Source organism: Crassostrea angulata, chromosome 1 (assembly GCF_025612915.1).
Source record: "Crassostrea angulata isolate pt1a10 chromosome 1, ASM2561291v2, whole genome shotgun sequence".
NCBI lineage: Eukaryota > Metazoa > Mollusca > Bivalvia > Ostreida > Ostreidae > Magallana > Magallana angulata.
In genome coordinates this window covers 17,432,529-17,450,270 of record NC_069111.1, presented here as the reverse complement: position 1 = coordinate 17,450,270, position 17,742 = coordinate 17,432,529, and the positions used below count along the sequence as shown (strand labels likewise).

Below are 17,742 nucleotides of genomic sequence, written 5' to 3'. Positions count from 1 at the left end.
CAGTAATTTTTGTAGTGCTTGTTTACTGTTAGAAAAAATGAATTTAATTTTGGTTTGTACTTAATATGTTATATTTTAATACCCATTATGTAAAGTTTAACTAAACTTCCATTTGTCGTTTAAACAACGAAAACCTGCTTACATCAAAAATGACTTCCCCTCCTCTGCTTCGTTTTTTCTTTTTGACATCCTCTGTTGACATCCGGCTATCCTCTCGCCCCGGAGTCCTGAGGGGGGCCAGACTGGTGGACGGCTTGCACTGTGTGGCCTCTGTCCATGCCTCCTTCAGAACGGCCTTGATCTTTCGACCTCTGGCAAGGTCAAGGGCGGTCAGTCCCCTGTCATCTGTGAGAGTGACGTCTGCTCCATGTTTCAAAAGAGAGCAAGCAGCTCGTTCGTGGTCATTGTACGCCTGTAAAGAAAAACATTTAAATACCTATTGAAAAGTGCATAAATCTTCCACAAAATAAATTTTCTGACCTGAATTTTACCTTGGCTGATAATTCTTTGTTGGGAAGAAGTTGGAAAAAGTCAGCAAATTTTTCACCTAAACATGCCTCCATGTCTGTATGCGTCAGGTGCAGATAAGAAAGTGAAGTAATACCGCCATAATTAACGACGGTGATTGATTTGATAAACTTACAATTCGTGCTTGATTGAAATCAATTTCATGACTAAAGTGTTGAGATGCCAGCACTGATAGCCATCTCACATGCAAGCATTTAATCACATAATAAGTGATTGAATAAGAACCACCACTGCCTAACACTCACCGTAATGTGAAGTGGGGTGGCACCTGCAAATCCCCTACAATTGACCTCTGTCCCTCCGTCAAGTAAGACCTCGAGGCACTCCACATTACCCGTCTGAGAGGCGCAGTGAATGGGGGCAAAAAGACGCTTATCCTTAGATTCTGTAAAAGCAAAAACCAATGAAATATTATTTCATCTGTTTATTTGGTTTGTTACATGTCTTAAATGGTTTGGAAAAGATTAATCATAAAGGACAAATTCTTATTTGTTATCCAAAAAAACAATCATCTTTGATATGCGAAAAATCAAAAAGAAAAAAAACCCCGCTACAATTCAGTTATTAATTGAGATGTTGAACTTTTCCTAATGGCTAAATATACCAGTATATACTAACAATATAATGAGTAAATACGGTATATTCTATACATTACCTATATCTGGTCCTGCGGTCAGTAACGCCTGCATGACTGCCACGGCCAGGGCAGCTTTGGATTTAGAAATGTAGTGTAAAGAGGTCATATCATCTCCATCAACTGCATGCACATTACTGAAGCACAATACACAGTCATAGCCTTAAAATGTTGGCTCAAGGTAAAAAGATTTAGTTTGGAATGCCATTCCACACACATTTATCAACTTATCCAGATTATCTCCTCTACATGTGTAAAGCTTAAAATTTTAAAAAATCTGTGTTGTAAAATGGTGCTGAATCTTGTTCAAAAGTTAATAATCAATACTAAAAACATGATTCCTTTCAAAAATCTCAAACAGTAGGATGAAGCATAGGAAGGTTGCTTACGCTCTATGTGCCAGCAGCTCTTGCACACACTCCACAGGATCATAAGGCCTGTTGGTCTGCGTAGAAAGCCTCTCGAACAGCTGAATGTCTCGACAAGCCAGTAGAAGCGCAGTTAGTCCCTCCGAGTTCTGGCAGTTAATGTCTCGCACCTTATTCTCATTCTTCAAAAATGTAAAAAAAAAAAAAATAATAATTACATGTAGCTATAGAGAAAGTCTTATGATATATAAAAGTCTTATTCTTCATCACTGAATTTTTAGACTCTAGGCAACCTAGATAATTGTGTAATGCTAAAATATCTGTTTAATTTATCACTAGCTTCGTGCATTGTCACCATCATTTAGTCAAAGTTTGGATAAATCAAGCTTATGGGCTAATGCCGGAGCTCAAAATCCTAATAAACACCAAAGAATTTGTTTAATTAATTTCATTTACCATTAGAAACCTTGCAGTATTGTTCAGAAGCATGCAAGGCAGTACAACTGTATTATTTCAATTGTTGTTTTTAAAATAAAAACCACAAAAACAGACAAACTAAAAAATCCTCTATTTCATGAAAATAATGGCATCATAAGATATAAATTTTATTCATTCATATATTTAAATCATTAAGATATTAAATATAATAGACAAGAAGATAAGGGTGGAATGTTAGTATTTGTATCATTTTTTGAAATATTATATTTATTAATTTTTTTTTTAATACTACATCATATACATGTACTGTACAAGGGAGATAAATCTGATGTCCAGACACAAAGTTTATTGGTCAATACCTGACAAAAAGTTTCCACTAGGTGGTTGGAAAGTGGCCAAGTTGGGGGATTCCCCCACCTAATTTTTCAATGAGTAATACTCATAATTATAGAAATCCTAACGAGTTCAGGAAGCTGGCTCAATGTAGCCTCCAGTGAAACAATTTTGCAATACTGTAGCAGACGTAGGCCTATTTCATTGATTTTCTGGCACTATTACTGAATTCCTTTTTTATTAACTTTATTGATTTTTTCCCTAACATCTTTTGCATCTTTTAACACACCTTGCGTTATTACATTTATTTGCTTCTCAATGCATTTCCTAATGCTGCTCATACCACAGGTTTATAAGCTTATTCCTCACGGTATAAAGAAAGAATATTCCTAAGATCAAATATTGGAACATTGCAGATCATTATATAAGGGTTTAAAATTCAGAATGATGAACAACAAATGTGCTAAATGATAGAAAGGTTTTGGTGAATCATTACACAGAATATTTTATTTATAATAAAAATATATTTTTAACTGAATAGTATGCCATTAGAAAGCATAGTGTAAGAACTTTGTGGAATATTTAACAGAGAGAGGGGGAGAGAGAGAGAGAGAGCGATTTATAAGAGAGAGAGAGAGAACTGAGAGCAGAGAGAGAAGAGAGAGACTACTTGTGCTAAAGGATGAACCTGATTAGTCAGATTTACATGTACAGAAATGCACAGATATAACTGTTATTTATAATTTTGATTTCCCATTATATACATACCAGTAATCTTCTTAAGACTTTGATGTTTCCCTGCCATGCTGCCTGCAGGAGCAGCCGATGGAAGGATTCGGTAGAACGTTCCACGGAGTCCAGCAGAATCGTTCTGATCCCAGCGGAGGCAACTTCCACCGCCGTCTGGTTCTCATAGTTACGTAGAGTAATGTCAGCACCATGCTTCAGCAGTAACTGGACAATCTTGGTTAAAAGAAATATCTATTGTGAATTCAAAGTTTCAATGCAATGTACATGCAAGTAAAATCCAAATGATACCACATTTTAATATTGAATTACAAAATAAAGAAGCTAAGACAAATTTTGAACAAATAAATGGACTGGTTTTAGCAAGATATATTAATTTAGGCAAGAAGTTCTCATGGCCCTTGTGAATATTTCATGCATGTAAATAAAAGTTGGTACAGTAACTTTATATCTAATAAGCAGGGTTTATGCATCACATAAATATATCAATTTTGTTGTACCTTAGTGTGTCCTCTTTTGGCGGCCCATATAAGGGGTGTATTTCCTGTCCTTTTGTCCTTGACATCAATGCTTACTATGACATCACTGCGTCTCAACAGAAATGTCTCTATTCTCTCATAATCTCCATCCTGTAATTAAAAAATGGCATTTATCATCGGAAGGAATAAATTATTTAGTTTTTATCCAAACTTCTCAAATATTTAAAAGGCCACTGCTTAATATAACACAAAAAATGTCTACCAGTATTGTATGTATTAGTATTATTGTTGATTGATTTAAATGCTGCGGAATATCTTTTTCACAAAATATTTGTGTATCACCTAGCATTCTCCTACTCTTTATCAACAGTGTACAAACAGAAGTTTTATCAGCAACAGTTAAATTGAAATCTAAGCAGGATGATAGTGTTTATTTATTACTGTATCTCCTGTAATAATCATGGCGTTCAGTTTTTAACTATTTTTCTGATCATTTCATGATCCCCAAAAATAAAACAATCATATAGAAATTGAATTTATAATTATGAATTATTGTTTATATGTACTATATAAAACTTTTAAAATTGCAATATATTAACAAAAGAAAACTTTATAAATAATAATTACAAAATTCAATTTTTAGCTCTTTTCCTGATCATTTCATGGTCACAAAATATAAAACATACAGAAATTAAACTTATGAATTATTGTGTACTACGTAAAACTTTATAAATCCAAAAAAACTTAAATATAAGGCAAACTGAAAACTTAAATATATATAAATACACTCTTTTTTTGGCAAAATTAGAAGCACACCTAAAGAAGAATGCAATATTTCCCCATACACATACACGATTAAATCTTAAACTTACCCTTGCTGCATTCAGAAACAGTTCCTCTAAGTCAGCCTTCCCCTTTCCCATGAGAGCCGAGGCAATGTCATAGTATTTGGCTGACCCGATCCTTGTCTTGTTAGCCTGTAGCTCTTTATTAATTGTCATAGCTGACCGGCCGTGACCTGACCCAATACGACCTTGACCTTCTGACTCAGTGTTTTCTGGCATCCTGTGAGTCTGTCAGGTGATGGGCATGCCATTCTAAGATCTCCTGGTTAAAATTACTGTAAATCAAGGTAAAAATAAAATTTGATTTATAGTTTTTTAAAAATCTGATTAAAGAGTCATCAATGCTGTATAACTTACTTTTTTTTAATGAAAGTACAACAGAAAGTGAGGGCTTCAAATATTGTAATGTAATACTAGTACTTCAAGAAATAAGTTTTATAGCAGATACCTGTAAATGACTAGAAGAGTAGACTGCAAGTCATGGGTAAAAATCTATCTGGGCTTTTTTAAATTGATAATCATATAGTTACATATCTCTCCTCTAAATACATATTTAATAATTATGTGCTATAATTATATGAAGTACCATTAATTCACTTATTATCCAAAACCTCCAGCAATTATCTCAATATCAGAATCATCATGTGAATTATAAATCGAATTGAGTCCTTGTGTATATACATGTAGTTAAGTGTTTGGTGATACAATTTGTTTATAAGTTCTTTACAATCAAATGTTATACAAATGTTTATAAGTTTCTTTACACCATCAATATGATTTGGAGAAGTACATGTTCTAATTTTCTTTGATCATTACAGCTAGTCATCTTGTGAATGTGATAATTTCACTTTATCAGATATGTTCCAATAATGTTGCAGGAATGCACTTTAAAAAATGACATTGACTATAAATGTTACTGATTTCTATCTTCTTACGAGGACAATGAAATGTACAGAATAACTGTCTCAGAGAGAGAGAGAGAGAGAGAGAGAGAGAGAGAGAGAGAGAGAGAGAGGAGCACTCTAATACAATTTACAAATAAGGAAAATATATCCTGACACATTAAATTAATGTCCAATGATTGACCCAATTTTAAGAACTTGCAAGTCATGAATGCCACATTTACCTACATTTTAATATATCATTTATACAGCCTCCTTTGATCAAAGATCTGATAATAATTCACAATGAATAACCAAAACCCATTCAATATGCAGTAAACAATATCAAAGTAAAAATTAAGTAAAATTATCATTAAATTTGGCAAAGGCATAAAGCACCATTAAAATATAACACAGAACCAAACACAAAATACACAGACCTCTGTGAGTGCTTCTCTGATCAAATCTTGCAGAGACTGCTCTTCAAAAATAAAGTCCCCCCAAACAAAGGAAAATCGAACATCGGAAAAATTGGCTAGTGTCCATAAGTTTAAATATCACACAACGTGAATATAAAGAACACAGTGCTATATCAGCTGATCCAAGCAAATGTCCTGTATGTTAGACCTATACCAAAACAAAGGCTAAGACAGGATTTAGAACTTCTCTCACACAGTGATCGAAGGTCTCAACTGTATTTTGACAAGGCCAGCTTTTTTTGCACTGTATGAATCATAATATCTACATTTATAGCACTGTCTTTAACCAAAAAAAAAAAAAATTGAGAAGAGATGTTGAGAAGTTTAAACTGTCTGTTGACTACTTAGATATTGATTGTAGAAAAACCATATTTGCATCATGACCTTTTCAAACAGAATTGTTTGTTTACCTCCAACGTACTGCTGATAAAGTAAAACAGTTGAGGAGTGCTGGTACATAAACATAATTGATATCATTATATACATGATACCTCATAGATTTGAAAGGGTCAAATGGGTTCTTTCATATTGACAAAGGCGAAAGTTTACAAGGGAATTTCATAACCTGAAATAACTGTTTACACACTCGGAACAAAGAAAATAGTCCAAATCCAAAGCAGACACAACAAAGGCAGCCTTCTGCTGACTCAGGAACTGTAAATCTAGTTGACATTGAAATTCAATTACTTGGTACTATCACCTAAGTACCTCTCCTAAGAGACGACAAATAATTACGCACCTTGCACAACACACAGGAGAGAAAACATCAATAATGAATTAAAAATTGGTGATAAGGATGATTTAGGTGATATAATCTGAATTTGACAATTGTATTGCTATAATGCATTTTATGGTAATTTCATTTGGATGTCCATTGTTGACCAAACAAAAACTCTTGACATCCCCCCCCCCCCTTCCTAGACAGAGAGATGGTAGCTTGAAAATATACAATTTATGAGTCATGTCATTTTAGACAGTTAACAAACAAATTCAACTGCTCAATAAGGAATTCAAACTGGAGGCCATCAACTTGGCCGGGTCAAAAACATAGAGACTGAGGCCAAGAGCACTGGTTCTTGGTGACTGACAGTGTTAAGATTGTTGTGCAATAATCAAACCGTACCGGTCTGGGAAACTTTGTGCAATATTTACTTTCGTGCATTATAGAACTCAACCAAACTTGAACCTACCACCCATATATCTATTCTATGTACCTATACAGCTACTGCAAATTGCTCCTCTAGATATAGGTTCATGCCAAGATGCACAAACTTTTATTGATTTTAAATGTTTAAAGATACACTGCAAATACTTTTGGATTGAGGTTCATACAATATCCTGTTCCAATGGGGTGTTTTCAGGCAATTTAATGCCAGTCATTGAAATCAAACAAGTTTAGAATAAAGTATTCAGAGTATGTATCCACCCATATATCTAGAATATTGTTTTCATGAGTATCAACGAGATCTACATCACAATACAGGATTTTCTCTCCTGAATTTTCTCTCTGATATAGATCTTATTCAAGATCCAGGAGATTTGGACCACAGTTCCATATTTATACAATCTAGACAGGATCAGGTTTGGTTTCACTGTGGCCCTGTTTTGTTGATGCAAGAACTTTTGCAGCCATGACCTTGGGGGTCAGTATTGTTGGTGTGTTTGTCTGCATGTAGATTAGTAAGACTTCCAGTGTATGCATTATTACAGTTTATCATGTGAACATGCATATCAAACATCAGTTTGATAGGTACCCTAAAACAGACTTCCAAGGCCACCTGATACATGTATGCCCTATTCTTAATTTGCCGATTTATTTTGTGAAGAGGGGAGGGGTAGGTGGTGTTAGGAGTAATGAGGAGGATCGGCAATTAGTGATTTTTTTTAATACAATTCTTTTTATTCATTATTTACCAAAAAACAAAACACCATTTGTGGAGATGGTATACCAAATGTACAAAATTTTACATTTTTATTTTCCAAAGGTAACTAGTTGTTTCCAGCTAGTCAATGCTTTAATTGAAATATAAATTTGAATTCATCAAGTGTATATTATCACATGCATTTTGATTATCTTGTTATTGCATATAACATTTACGCATATCTAACTAAAGTCACGTAAGAAAATACTCGATCAAGGTTCTTCCTTCATTAAATAAATAAAAGGTATAAAAAAAATTCACATTATGTACACTGATATCATATCAACACACTTAAAATTCTTATGATATGTTATACATGTGATATATATTAACTTTACTCCTAAAGATTATCAATTATCAGTCAAAGTAGGGAAACACCTTTCGTATACACCAGATAACTTAGATTCATAAGATATATGTCAATGAATAACATGTTCTGTATACAAACAACTTGAAAAACAAATAGTTCCTACCTCTTCAGTTTATTTCGATCTACAATGTCAGTCCATATCCGTCGTAAACACAAGATATTATATATGTCAGTAAGGTATTTAGGTATTACGAACCTTTTTTCAAACAGTCAGCTCAAACAGTTCCATAATGTATATAAAATACAATATTTATAGGGAACAGGTAGCTTTTTCTGCACCTTGCACAATAAACATTGGGGTAAGAATCACCCGGTAATACTCGAGATTTCGAGACATTTAAAGACGATTTTATTACGGAGGAATTGTTTACACACGGATTTTAAACTATAGTCGCAGAGGCTACCCTAGCTAACAGGGACGAACTCACTGAGGGGTTACATTCAGTGTATACAGGGGGGGATTAAAGATTACTGGTCACCCGGTTGTTAATGACCAAGGTGATCCAAGTGACTAAGACTAGGGAATGAGGTAACCCGAATGACAGCCTAAAATTAAACTTTGATATATACACCTATGGAGAGATTAGCCATTATATCCATAGTAATATACAATTGTTTCACAAGTGACAAAATACAGTAAGTCTTACGAATCCATGCAGGTTTATATCATGGAATACAACTTTCATCATTTTTTATGATGTCATCATGCATATACTAATACAGAGATTTCAAAATTGGGCAATACCTTGTACTTTTTCTAGCTGATAAGTTAAAACAGAGAGTGACATTGACTGAATTTTAAACATCAAACAAGCAATAATAATAAACAAGACCATTTTAGCAATGCCTCTACATTTGAGGTTCCTCAAAGATTATTGAAAAAACTTTGTCTTACTGGATAAATAATTCTCACAACACTGACAACATAATGGTAAACTCTATCAAGTAAGTATAATTGACATTTACCGGTGGTCTAATTAATTTTCTATGACTGTAAAACTACTAACTGACCTAATATTTCATTACTATCATTAGTAATAAATCAACTGTCAGAGAGATAAAGGATACTCCATTTTATTGATAATACACAAAAAATGACAAAGTTTTCTATACCTTTCTCTTCCATACATACATATATACACATGAATTACCTCAGTCTAAGTTCTTTAAGAGAACTCAAATAAATATTTCAATTTACAAATCGATACATTGGGAGCCAAAATAACAATAATAACAAGAGAAATATTAAAAAAAAAATTTTTTTGTTCAAACATTCTTAAATTATTAAATACTATATGAATAATTTATTCACTAAGAATGAAAATTAAGGTACAAGTACTTTACACAAAGGTTAAATTACATGTACTTACCAGTTCATATTAATATCACATGAAAGGAATGATGAACTTGAAATGCAATAAAACTATGCAACCATTCCAAACTTTTGAAGACTTAGACCGTAAACTTTTCGCAAATAAATTGATGAAATATGTCATCAAAGCCTTGCAAAATCAGCAGAATTTAAAATTTAATCTCCCTCAATTTTTTGAAGACCACTGAGGTTCACTTCATTAATACATAAAGGAAAATTGTCAGCCTACAGCATTGTTTACAGTGCAGATTGTCAATGCGTAAAAACCAGCTGTTTCCTTCTATACCTGTATTATGTATACACAGTTCTGGTGACACAATTACACCATTTGTTAAGGTCTGAAGACAATATGGCAGGAGGCCAACATCAATTTCGTTGTATAAATTTTTCAACAAACGGAACCTCTCTTGGGTTTTTCTTTGTGCGGCGCCAGGCATTTCTCTAAATTTGCACTTTGTAATGCCCGATAATCTTGAACACGTGTACGAAAGACAAATAAATAAATGGTCCCCTTCCCAGGTCTTACTTGTAAAAATAACTGGCCCCCTACCTAGAGAAATTGGGTGATGAATCAGACAGAAATGTACAAAACCATGTAAAACAGTACATAAATTTCATCACAGCTTATTCTAAAAAAAAAACCTGCTCCTAATTGCCCTTTATATATATAACAATTTTATCAGATTTAAGTACCCTACCTCTTTGTAAATACCCAGCAGAAATATATTCACATCGTCTTCAAATCAGTAATTGCTTTGACTTGTTGACCTTATCTTCAACAAGGAGTACTATGCAATACCTATATGACATTTTGTAATTTAAAGTCTTAAAGTATCAATTGATTGAAATTTCTCTTCTCCATTTATATTTTATATAAGCTTAATCAATTTTATAATTATACTGAAACAAAAGAAATGCAAGCATTGTCAAGTACATACGTAATTCAAATATTGATCTTTCTATTAAAACAATTTCCAGAATTTTCACTTTTTTTCTTATAATGTATTATTAACTTGCTCATCTAAATATACCAGATTTCAACATATTAAAATAAAAAACTTATGGGAAACATATTTTAACATTAAAGCTGAAACGTAATTTAAATAATTAAATAATTAGATAAAATAATTTTATCAATAATATGCGCATGTATACATGTATCAAAGCTTGCATCGACGATTAAAAAAAGAAAAACATTTATTTAGAAAAAAGTAACATTATCTGAACTTTACTATCAACAAATTTAGACATTTTGCCAAGAGTTCAATAGATACTGACCTTCCTTTACCCCCTTCAAATATATAAACATGTAAAGCTACGCAATTTTGTGTTGCTATTATTTTTCATTGATCTTTAATAGATCTATGAGAGTACGACCTTGGCATGTTGCCCACAGATCAGCTGTTAAAGGAAATAAAGGACAAAATGAGTGTTCCATTATTTGTCCTAGACATTGCAATCAAATCAAATTAGCACCAGAGTGTTAAGATGCTTAATATTCAGTGGTAAAATAGCAGATAATTTAACCTTACATTCTCTGATGGATGGTTATCATGACCATAGCTGTGTAATTACCATTATGCAGTGTACATGTAATTAAATGAACTTTACAGTTATACCAAGTAAAGACACGTACAGGCTAATTCGTTGGCCATAGAAAATTCAGAAAGATGCAAAGAGATTTGAAGATGGAAATTCTGAATCATAATTATTATGCCCAATTACATGTACATGCTGCTTGAAAAACTAAAAATTTGCAATAAAAATATTTTATTACCCGGTATAAGTAATAAACAGCCTGAATTGGAAAATTTTTCAACTGTAACCATAATCCTAACTCTAACACATGATTAATTTGTAACACCAGGTATATATTACAGAAAATTGATAAACCTGCATGCATGCATATTGTATTGCAACACACATATTTCAAAATACAGATGGAGGGATTGATCATCCTTAATAATTAACACAGAGAGAATATTTTTAGCTTTTAATTTTTTTTTAGTAAAAAATGGAAGAAGTATCCTAGCTGTTGTCATAAAAAAAGTACAGAATAACATATACAGTGAGAAAATTTTTTTTGGCATTATGAATTTCATCATGATAGTATTTAAGCACTATAGTCTGTCCCAAGTTATTGCTTCCATCACTTTTTGATGATTTTTAATAAAATTACACATACCTGTGAAAGAAATACAATTGAAATCGATGAAAGGGAATATATCCAAGATATCTTCATTGAACAATTATCCCTTTTCACTCATAAAATTTTACAGCAACGAAAACAATTTTCTTACGGAGATTTGTAATGGGAAATGTTTACATCTTTTCTCCATTCGGAATACACTCGGAATACATCGCGCAATTTTTTAACGTTATCATCCGGGCTGATTTATGGCTGATGCAATGCAAAATCTCCGTAGACTTTCAATTTTGGGATGTGTATTGAAACCTGAAGCGGTAGAGGGGGCGTTTCAAAACAGATAATCTGGACATTTTTCATATTAGTGGATGAACGTAGTTTGAGCACAAAGGTATTTACTATTATTGAAATATCAAGCAAAAAGTGGTGGAAGCAAAAACCCGGGACAGAGTATAAATCAACCACTGTGCATTTCACTTGTTTTAAAACATACTCAGTAATATTAATATTGATACAAGAGGTAATTAAAAAAATATATATGCAGTTTTAAACTAGTAAAAACAGTTAATTACCTTGCATTTTATTTAATGACATGCACAGCTCTGTAATAATGCACATTTAAAATGCCCCCCACATCGTCCGGGAACACGCTGTAATCTACCTGTCAAGAGCACAAATTTCTACCGTGTGTAGATTATGAAGCATGTGTTGACAGCAATGGTGTTCATAGATCTATTTTCTTATCAACCTATACTCTGTCACACTTACATTTCTAGCAAGTCCTCAATGAGGTACATCTTATCTCAATTTTGCGGACAAAAATTATGTTTCCAGAAAACACTGTAATCTAGCTTGATAAATATCTATGAATTTTTCATTAATGTCCTATCATTTTCCTGAGTTATTTTGGCCTAGAAGATCTGTACTTTTTTAATCCATCAGGAATAAAACACTTTTGATTTTAAACAATCTATTCAATCTGTCCTCCTTTAAAGCTGTATAAGTCAACATGCATGTTTTTGTCATAAAATAATTTATTTCTGCTGAGAAAATACAGTTAAACACGGTTATAGCAAACACGCTTATAATGAATTGATGCTTACAGTGAAGTAATTTTCATTTCCCAAAACTTTATTACTTATTGTAGACCCGAAGGATATAACGAGTTACACTTATTACGAAATACAATTGCCCGTCCCTGGCACTTAGTTATATAATTATGTCTTTTACTGTTTATCTCTTTATACTGACCATAATATACTCCTGTCTTTTTTTCAGTATCTTAAATCCCAGACATTACTGCTATCATTATGTCCATCAATACACTGATCCATCCATCAATCTCTTTCTATTTATTTATTTTTATTTTTTTAAGATTTTTCATCTGAGATGTTAATTGTTATCTAATGAAATTGTGGTTGGTCTAAATTCATTCTTGACACCCTAATTAAGCTTGATCAACACTTCTTCTTGATACAAAGTATACTAAAAGGCCCGTTTCACAAAATAACAAAAAGACTATTTGCATGAACATAGAATTCACTATTATATGTCCTCTAACTTCATGTCAAATCTTCAGTTTTAACATCGGATCTTATTGATAGCACACACACAGGCACACACACAAAACCTATCAAAGTCATACATCTTAATTACCCTCTTATAGCTTTATGAACATGATGAACATATGGTTTTATAGGCCTGTTTCTTATATATAAATTCAAGCAAGCCTGGCCCCGGGCCATAAAACTTAGATGAGCTTACTTTTGGAAAAGTGAGACTGAGATCAAAAGTGAGCTCGTCTAAGTTTTATGGCCCCGGGGCCTGATGTCTAAATTAAGACTTAAATTTGACTACTGCATGGCCTGCTTCTGAAATCTGTATATGCTTTCAATATGTCCACTCTGGGTCAGCTTGGGTCTGCTTGGGTCAGCTCTAGCTGAGTCTGTCATAGTAGACCCAAAGCAGACCCTGAGTGGACACAAAATGCAGACCCTGGGTTTGGTTGGGGTCTGCTTTCTAGCTGTTAGGTAAAATTGAGTCTGGTCTGGCATATGGTACATTTTTTAAGAATATGGTCATATCACTACAACTGAATTTATCATTTAAAAGGGTATTATATAGGAATACAAAGACTACATGATTTACTAAAATTAAATCAGATATAGATTTACAAAAATGTATATATATTTTTAAAAAGTTCTCAGTGACAGCAATGAACAATGAATGAAGTAATCAAGAATGATTTGATAAAATAAAACGGGAAAGGGGGTATTTAAAAGAACATTACTAAGATCAAGGTAGTCTAGCCATTACAGAGGCAATGAACAATTACTAACCCATCAATATTCAAAACCACTACTTGATATATATCAACACTGAAAATCAATATACCCCTTGGTTTATTTCTTTTTTGATACATGTGCATATTTTAATTATTTTATATATAAACAGAGACATAATATACCAGTTTATAGGTCCCTGCCATGAATGTAAAATCAAAAAGGAGATGACGGAAGCTCATTCAACACAACATTTCTACCATGTGGAGACATCCTGGGTACTTGCAGTAAACCCCTATAGCTATAAACGCTAAAGATCAAGTCTGTGCGCGCACCAAAACTTGTAGAATAGTGTATGTCAACCTATAATATGACAGAATAAATATCTAAAATATATAATAAAAAAAAATTATAACATACCTGAAAACGTCATGTTAGTGTTGATGTACATCCCATTTTATACTTTAGTGTTTACACGATGTCATGACGCCATATTCGCCATTCGGTAGGATAAACAAACAATTCCGATCGGGTTCGGGATTCTCGATTTGTGCCCTTCGGTGGCAAACCAAGATCAGGAAAAATGACACAACAATTTTATGAGTCTCTGCCATCGTATGAAGAGTTGACCGTTCCTGAGTTGCATTTAACATGGCCCGAATTGAAAGCTGGCTCGTTGTATTTCGGCAGATTCTGTGATGAGCCATGCAAGGTATGCTATGGTCCGTAGTCAGAATTTTCTCTAAGCAAGTTTATCATCGTTTATAAAACTATTTCAAAAATATGTGCAGATATGAGTTGTTACTCTGCAGCATTGTTATTGTTTTTTTTATTAATTACAAGGAATTTACTACATTAACAAAAATCAAGAATTGCCATGTCTGTACTATACATAATGTTATCAGAAACATAAATAACATGTTATTTATGTCTCAGATGTTTTGTAGCAGTGTCATAATTGTCTGCTGTATACTTTTTAAGATGATCTCCGTTTATTGATTAATGTTGAAATTTTAAAGCTAAGATATTATGATTAAGTAAAAAAATGTATTTTAATAATATCGGGTTCGTTCGTCCATCTACCTGTTCACCTGAGTCTGTTTGCTCTTATTATCGTTAACTCTATTTACCGTCCGGCCTTAACCTTGGTTGCTCCACCTAAACCTCGTTCATAAACCACATCTTATGATATTTTACTTTTATATCAATGCTTTACTTGAATTACTTCCAATAACTATTTCTTACATTTTATGATTTTATTTTTTCAAAAAGACGCCATTGGTCTAATTGTTAGATTTTACGGCCGTAAACTGGTAAATTATAGATAACTGTCTTGCTGGCTTTTTTTAATGATTTGGTTGATGTTTTTTAACAATTTAAGAAATTGAGACATTAATTGACCCAGTTAGAAGCAGATTAGCACCTATTCTAAACAGTTTATATACCCGAGCATAATACAATTCATTGATCACTGAGATATATCGTAGATGGAACATGAAACTGTATCAAACTACTGTAAACCATAAATATAAAATTATAATGCATTATAAGTCATTATCAAGTCAGTCATTTGGTTGTTATTGTTAATATAAAGTAAAGGTGCTATAATGATGTTGTGTAATATAACTATATATCTCTTCATAATGTTTTATTGTTGTTTCTGTATTAAGACAAGGGGAACAAACCTTGGGCGAACGGAATTAAGGGGAAACGAACCTAGGGCAAACGAAAACTAGGGCGAACGGCTTAAAAGGGCAAATGCATTTTAGGGCGAATGAACATACATTCTTTCAAGAAGATCTCCGTTTAAGGATTAATTTCAAATTTTAAAGCGAAAATATTATGATTTAGCTAAAAAATATATATTAATGAATTCAAGGTAGATCTAATATCTATTTTGTTGACCATAGGGCACCCAGTCTCAGTCACTCTGATTTGTATAAATATGCACATGCATGTTTATTTGTGCTTTCAACAGATGAGATATTAAACACTAGCTTATACATGTGAAATCAGTTTAAAACATTACATGCATTCTTAATTTCTCAGATGCAGAATTGTAGCTATCCAGGACTGTAGTTTCTTAATTGCAAAATATTTTGTATAGTACTATACTATACATGGGCAGTGGTTAAAATTTTCACGTTGCACTCACCTACATGTAGCTGGTTGGGCTCACTTTATGCCCAAAGCTGTGCTCATTTTGTTCTAAAATATGCACTATTTTTACCCTTTTTGACATTGTTTGTAAATTTTTTCATAATGAAAAAAAAATTCCCTTACCTAATACACGTAATACATGAGGTACGCACAGCTTCCATCTTGGATTTCTTTATAGCATTGTCAGAGAGAGAGAGAGAGAGAGAGAGAGAGAGAGAGAGAGAGAGAGAAGAGAGAGAGAGAGAGAGAGAGGAGAGAGAGAGAGAGAGAGAGTCTTTTATGTAAGTCACTTAACATTAAAACATGCATTAAAACTGAAATGAATATGTCAAATATATACCTAATCAGAAGTTTTTTTATTGTAGCAATACATGCTTTGCAAGCAGGATAACCCAAGGAATCCAGCTGTTTGTTTAAACGAGGGCAAAGAAGTCACCAACTGTGGCTTCAAGTTTTTTGGCAAAGTAAAGAAGCACTGTTTAGCAGAATTCGAAACCTACTACACTTGTTTAGACAGAGACTTTAGAGGGCTATTGGATTTTGAACCGTAAGAGTTTGTATTCTATGATATTTTATGTAGCATTTTTGAAGAGGTTATTTTTATTTTATCCTTATGCCCTAAAACTTACCGGTACTGCATCCCGCCAGAAAGAATTATACAGGTACATGTATTACCTTCCCGAAATTGTCATTTTACGTTCTCATACAGTTATTCTGCATATTAGTTATGAAATTAAAGCTACAGCCCAAATGCTGCTTTGAAAATAACAGCAACATTTATTTTAAAATAATCAATATTAATGAAACTAAATACTTAAATTACCAGATTTTTACAAAACAATTTACACTGATTTGCAAGATATGAACGTGTACGGTATATAAAATCCCCTGGTATGTGTAACTTTAATGTAAAAAATTGATATGATGGTAAAACTGATTTCAGTATTTTATCGATAAAAATGTTATATAACATATGTTACATGTCTTCTCAGATGACTATACCATAATATTTGTCCCTTGGTGACAAGATTACCCTGGAGTTCTATGTCACCTTTAGCCATTGGGCAAATATTCTGGTATTTCGCCTTCAAAGCCATGTAATATGTGTATAATATTTAATTAAGAAGCCTCCTTATTATTTCGATAACTCTCATGTTTGAAAGAAAAGTACCTTTCAAAAATCTTCTTTTACTTAAACGATTCTACCCGATTTAAGGAAACTTGTTTATAAAGAATTTTAAAGGACCAAAGAAATATGTTCACAATGACCCAAATTCTTAGGGAATAGATTGAAATATACCAGTAAAACAAAAGAAAATAAAAGACCAATTTTTAATTTACATATTTTTTTTACAGTTGTAGAAAACCCCAGCTAATATTTGATGACTGCATGAAGGAGAAAGTTGGAATGGACCGTCCCTATATTGGATATTTTGCGCGAATCCGTCTTGTGGACAGCGATAGACCGCGCAGAGTATTCCCTAAACGTGAATACAAGAAAATGAAAGATCCACCTACACGGGAAGAGCTTGACAGGTACAAGCTCAATACAGACCAATATCCACTGCATTTCCATTCATTGTTTGACTAAAAATAAGAATGTGAGAAGACTATGGAAAAATTTCAGGTGTTCTGTACATTGTTTGACTAAAAATAAGAATTTGAGAAGATTATGATCAGCTATGTCAATTTTTTATTGAAATGTATATTTCAGGTGTTCTGTTTAATAAATTATAATTAATGATAAAAAAAACAAAA

The 17,742-nt window shown here is 32.8% G+C and overlaps 2 protein-coding genes across 6 annotated transcripts in view; one reads left to right on the top strand and one right to left on the bottom strand.

The window, feature by feature from the left end:
* Nucleotides 1–14,349, bottom strand: part of LOC128177836 (uncharacterized) — a 26,238-nt gene extending 11,889 nt beyond the window's left edge. Inside the window, exons 1-8 of one of the 5 annotated variants that reach the window (XM_052844729.1) lie at nt 14,245–14,349; nt 4,400–4,647; nt 3,549–3,677; nt 3,070–3,264; nt 1,552–1,712; nt 1,184–1,299; nt 774–913; nt 143–412 (exon numbers count right to left, since the gene is read on the bottom strand). In XM_052844729.1, coding sequence (XP_052700689.1) covers nt 143–412; nt 774–913; nt 1,184–1,299; nt 1,552–1,712; nt 3,070–3,264; nt 3,549–3,677; nt 4,400–4,591 — 1,203 coding nt within the window. In that variant the 5' untranslated portion in view covers nt 4,592–4,647; nt 14,245–14,349. Of the gene's footprint in view, nt 1–142; nt 413–773; nt 914–1,183; nt 1,300–1,551; nt 1,713–3,069; nt 3,265–3,548; nt 3,678–4,399; nt 4,648–5,693; nt 6,216–8,127; nt 8,677–12,114; nt 12,366–14,009; nt 14,098–14,244 lie in introns of those variants that run through there. The other 4 variants (XM_052844752.1, XM_052844744.1, XM_052844737.1 and 1 more) reach the window with 4 other exon arrangements.
* On the top strand, nt 14,341–17,742 carry LOC128177865 (NADH dehydrogenase [ubiquinone] 1 alpha subcomplex subunit 8-like). Its single transcript, XM_052844765.1, has 3 exons — nt 14,341–14,536; nt 16,350–16,531; nt 17,341–17,742. The coding sequence occupies exons 1-3, from the start codon at nt 14,408–14,410 to the stop codon at nt 17,573–17,575; spliced, it is 546 nt and encodes a 181-aa protein (XP_052700725.1). The 5' UTR covers nt 14,341–14,407; the 3' UTR covers nt 17,576–17,742.

Excerpts from the sequence above, each read along its gene's own strand:
- LOC128177865 (XM_052844765.1), top strand. The coding sequence starts at position 14,408 with ATGACACAACAATTTTATGAGTCTCTGCCATCGTATGAAGAGTTGACC. Across the intron at positions 14,537-16,349 it reads TCTGTGATGAGCCATGCAAG|CAATACATGCTTTGCAAGCA; the intron begins GTATGCTATGGT and ends TTTTTATTGTAG. Across the intron at positions 16,532-17,340 it reads GGGCTATTGGATTTTGAACC|TTGTAGAAAACCCCAGCTAA; the intron begins GTAAGAGTTTGT and ends TTTTTTTTACAG.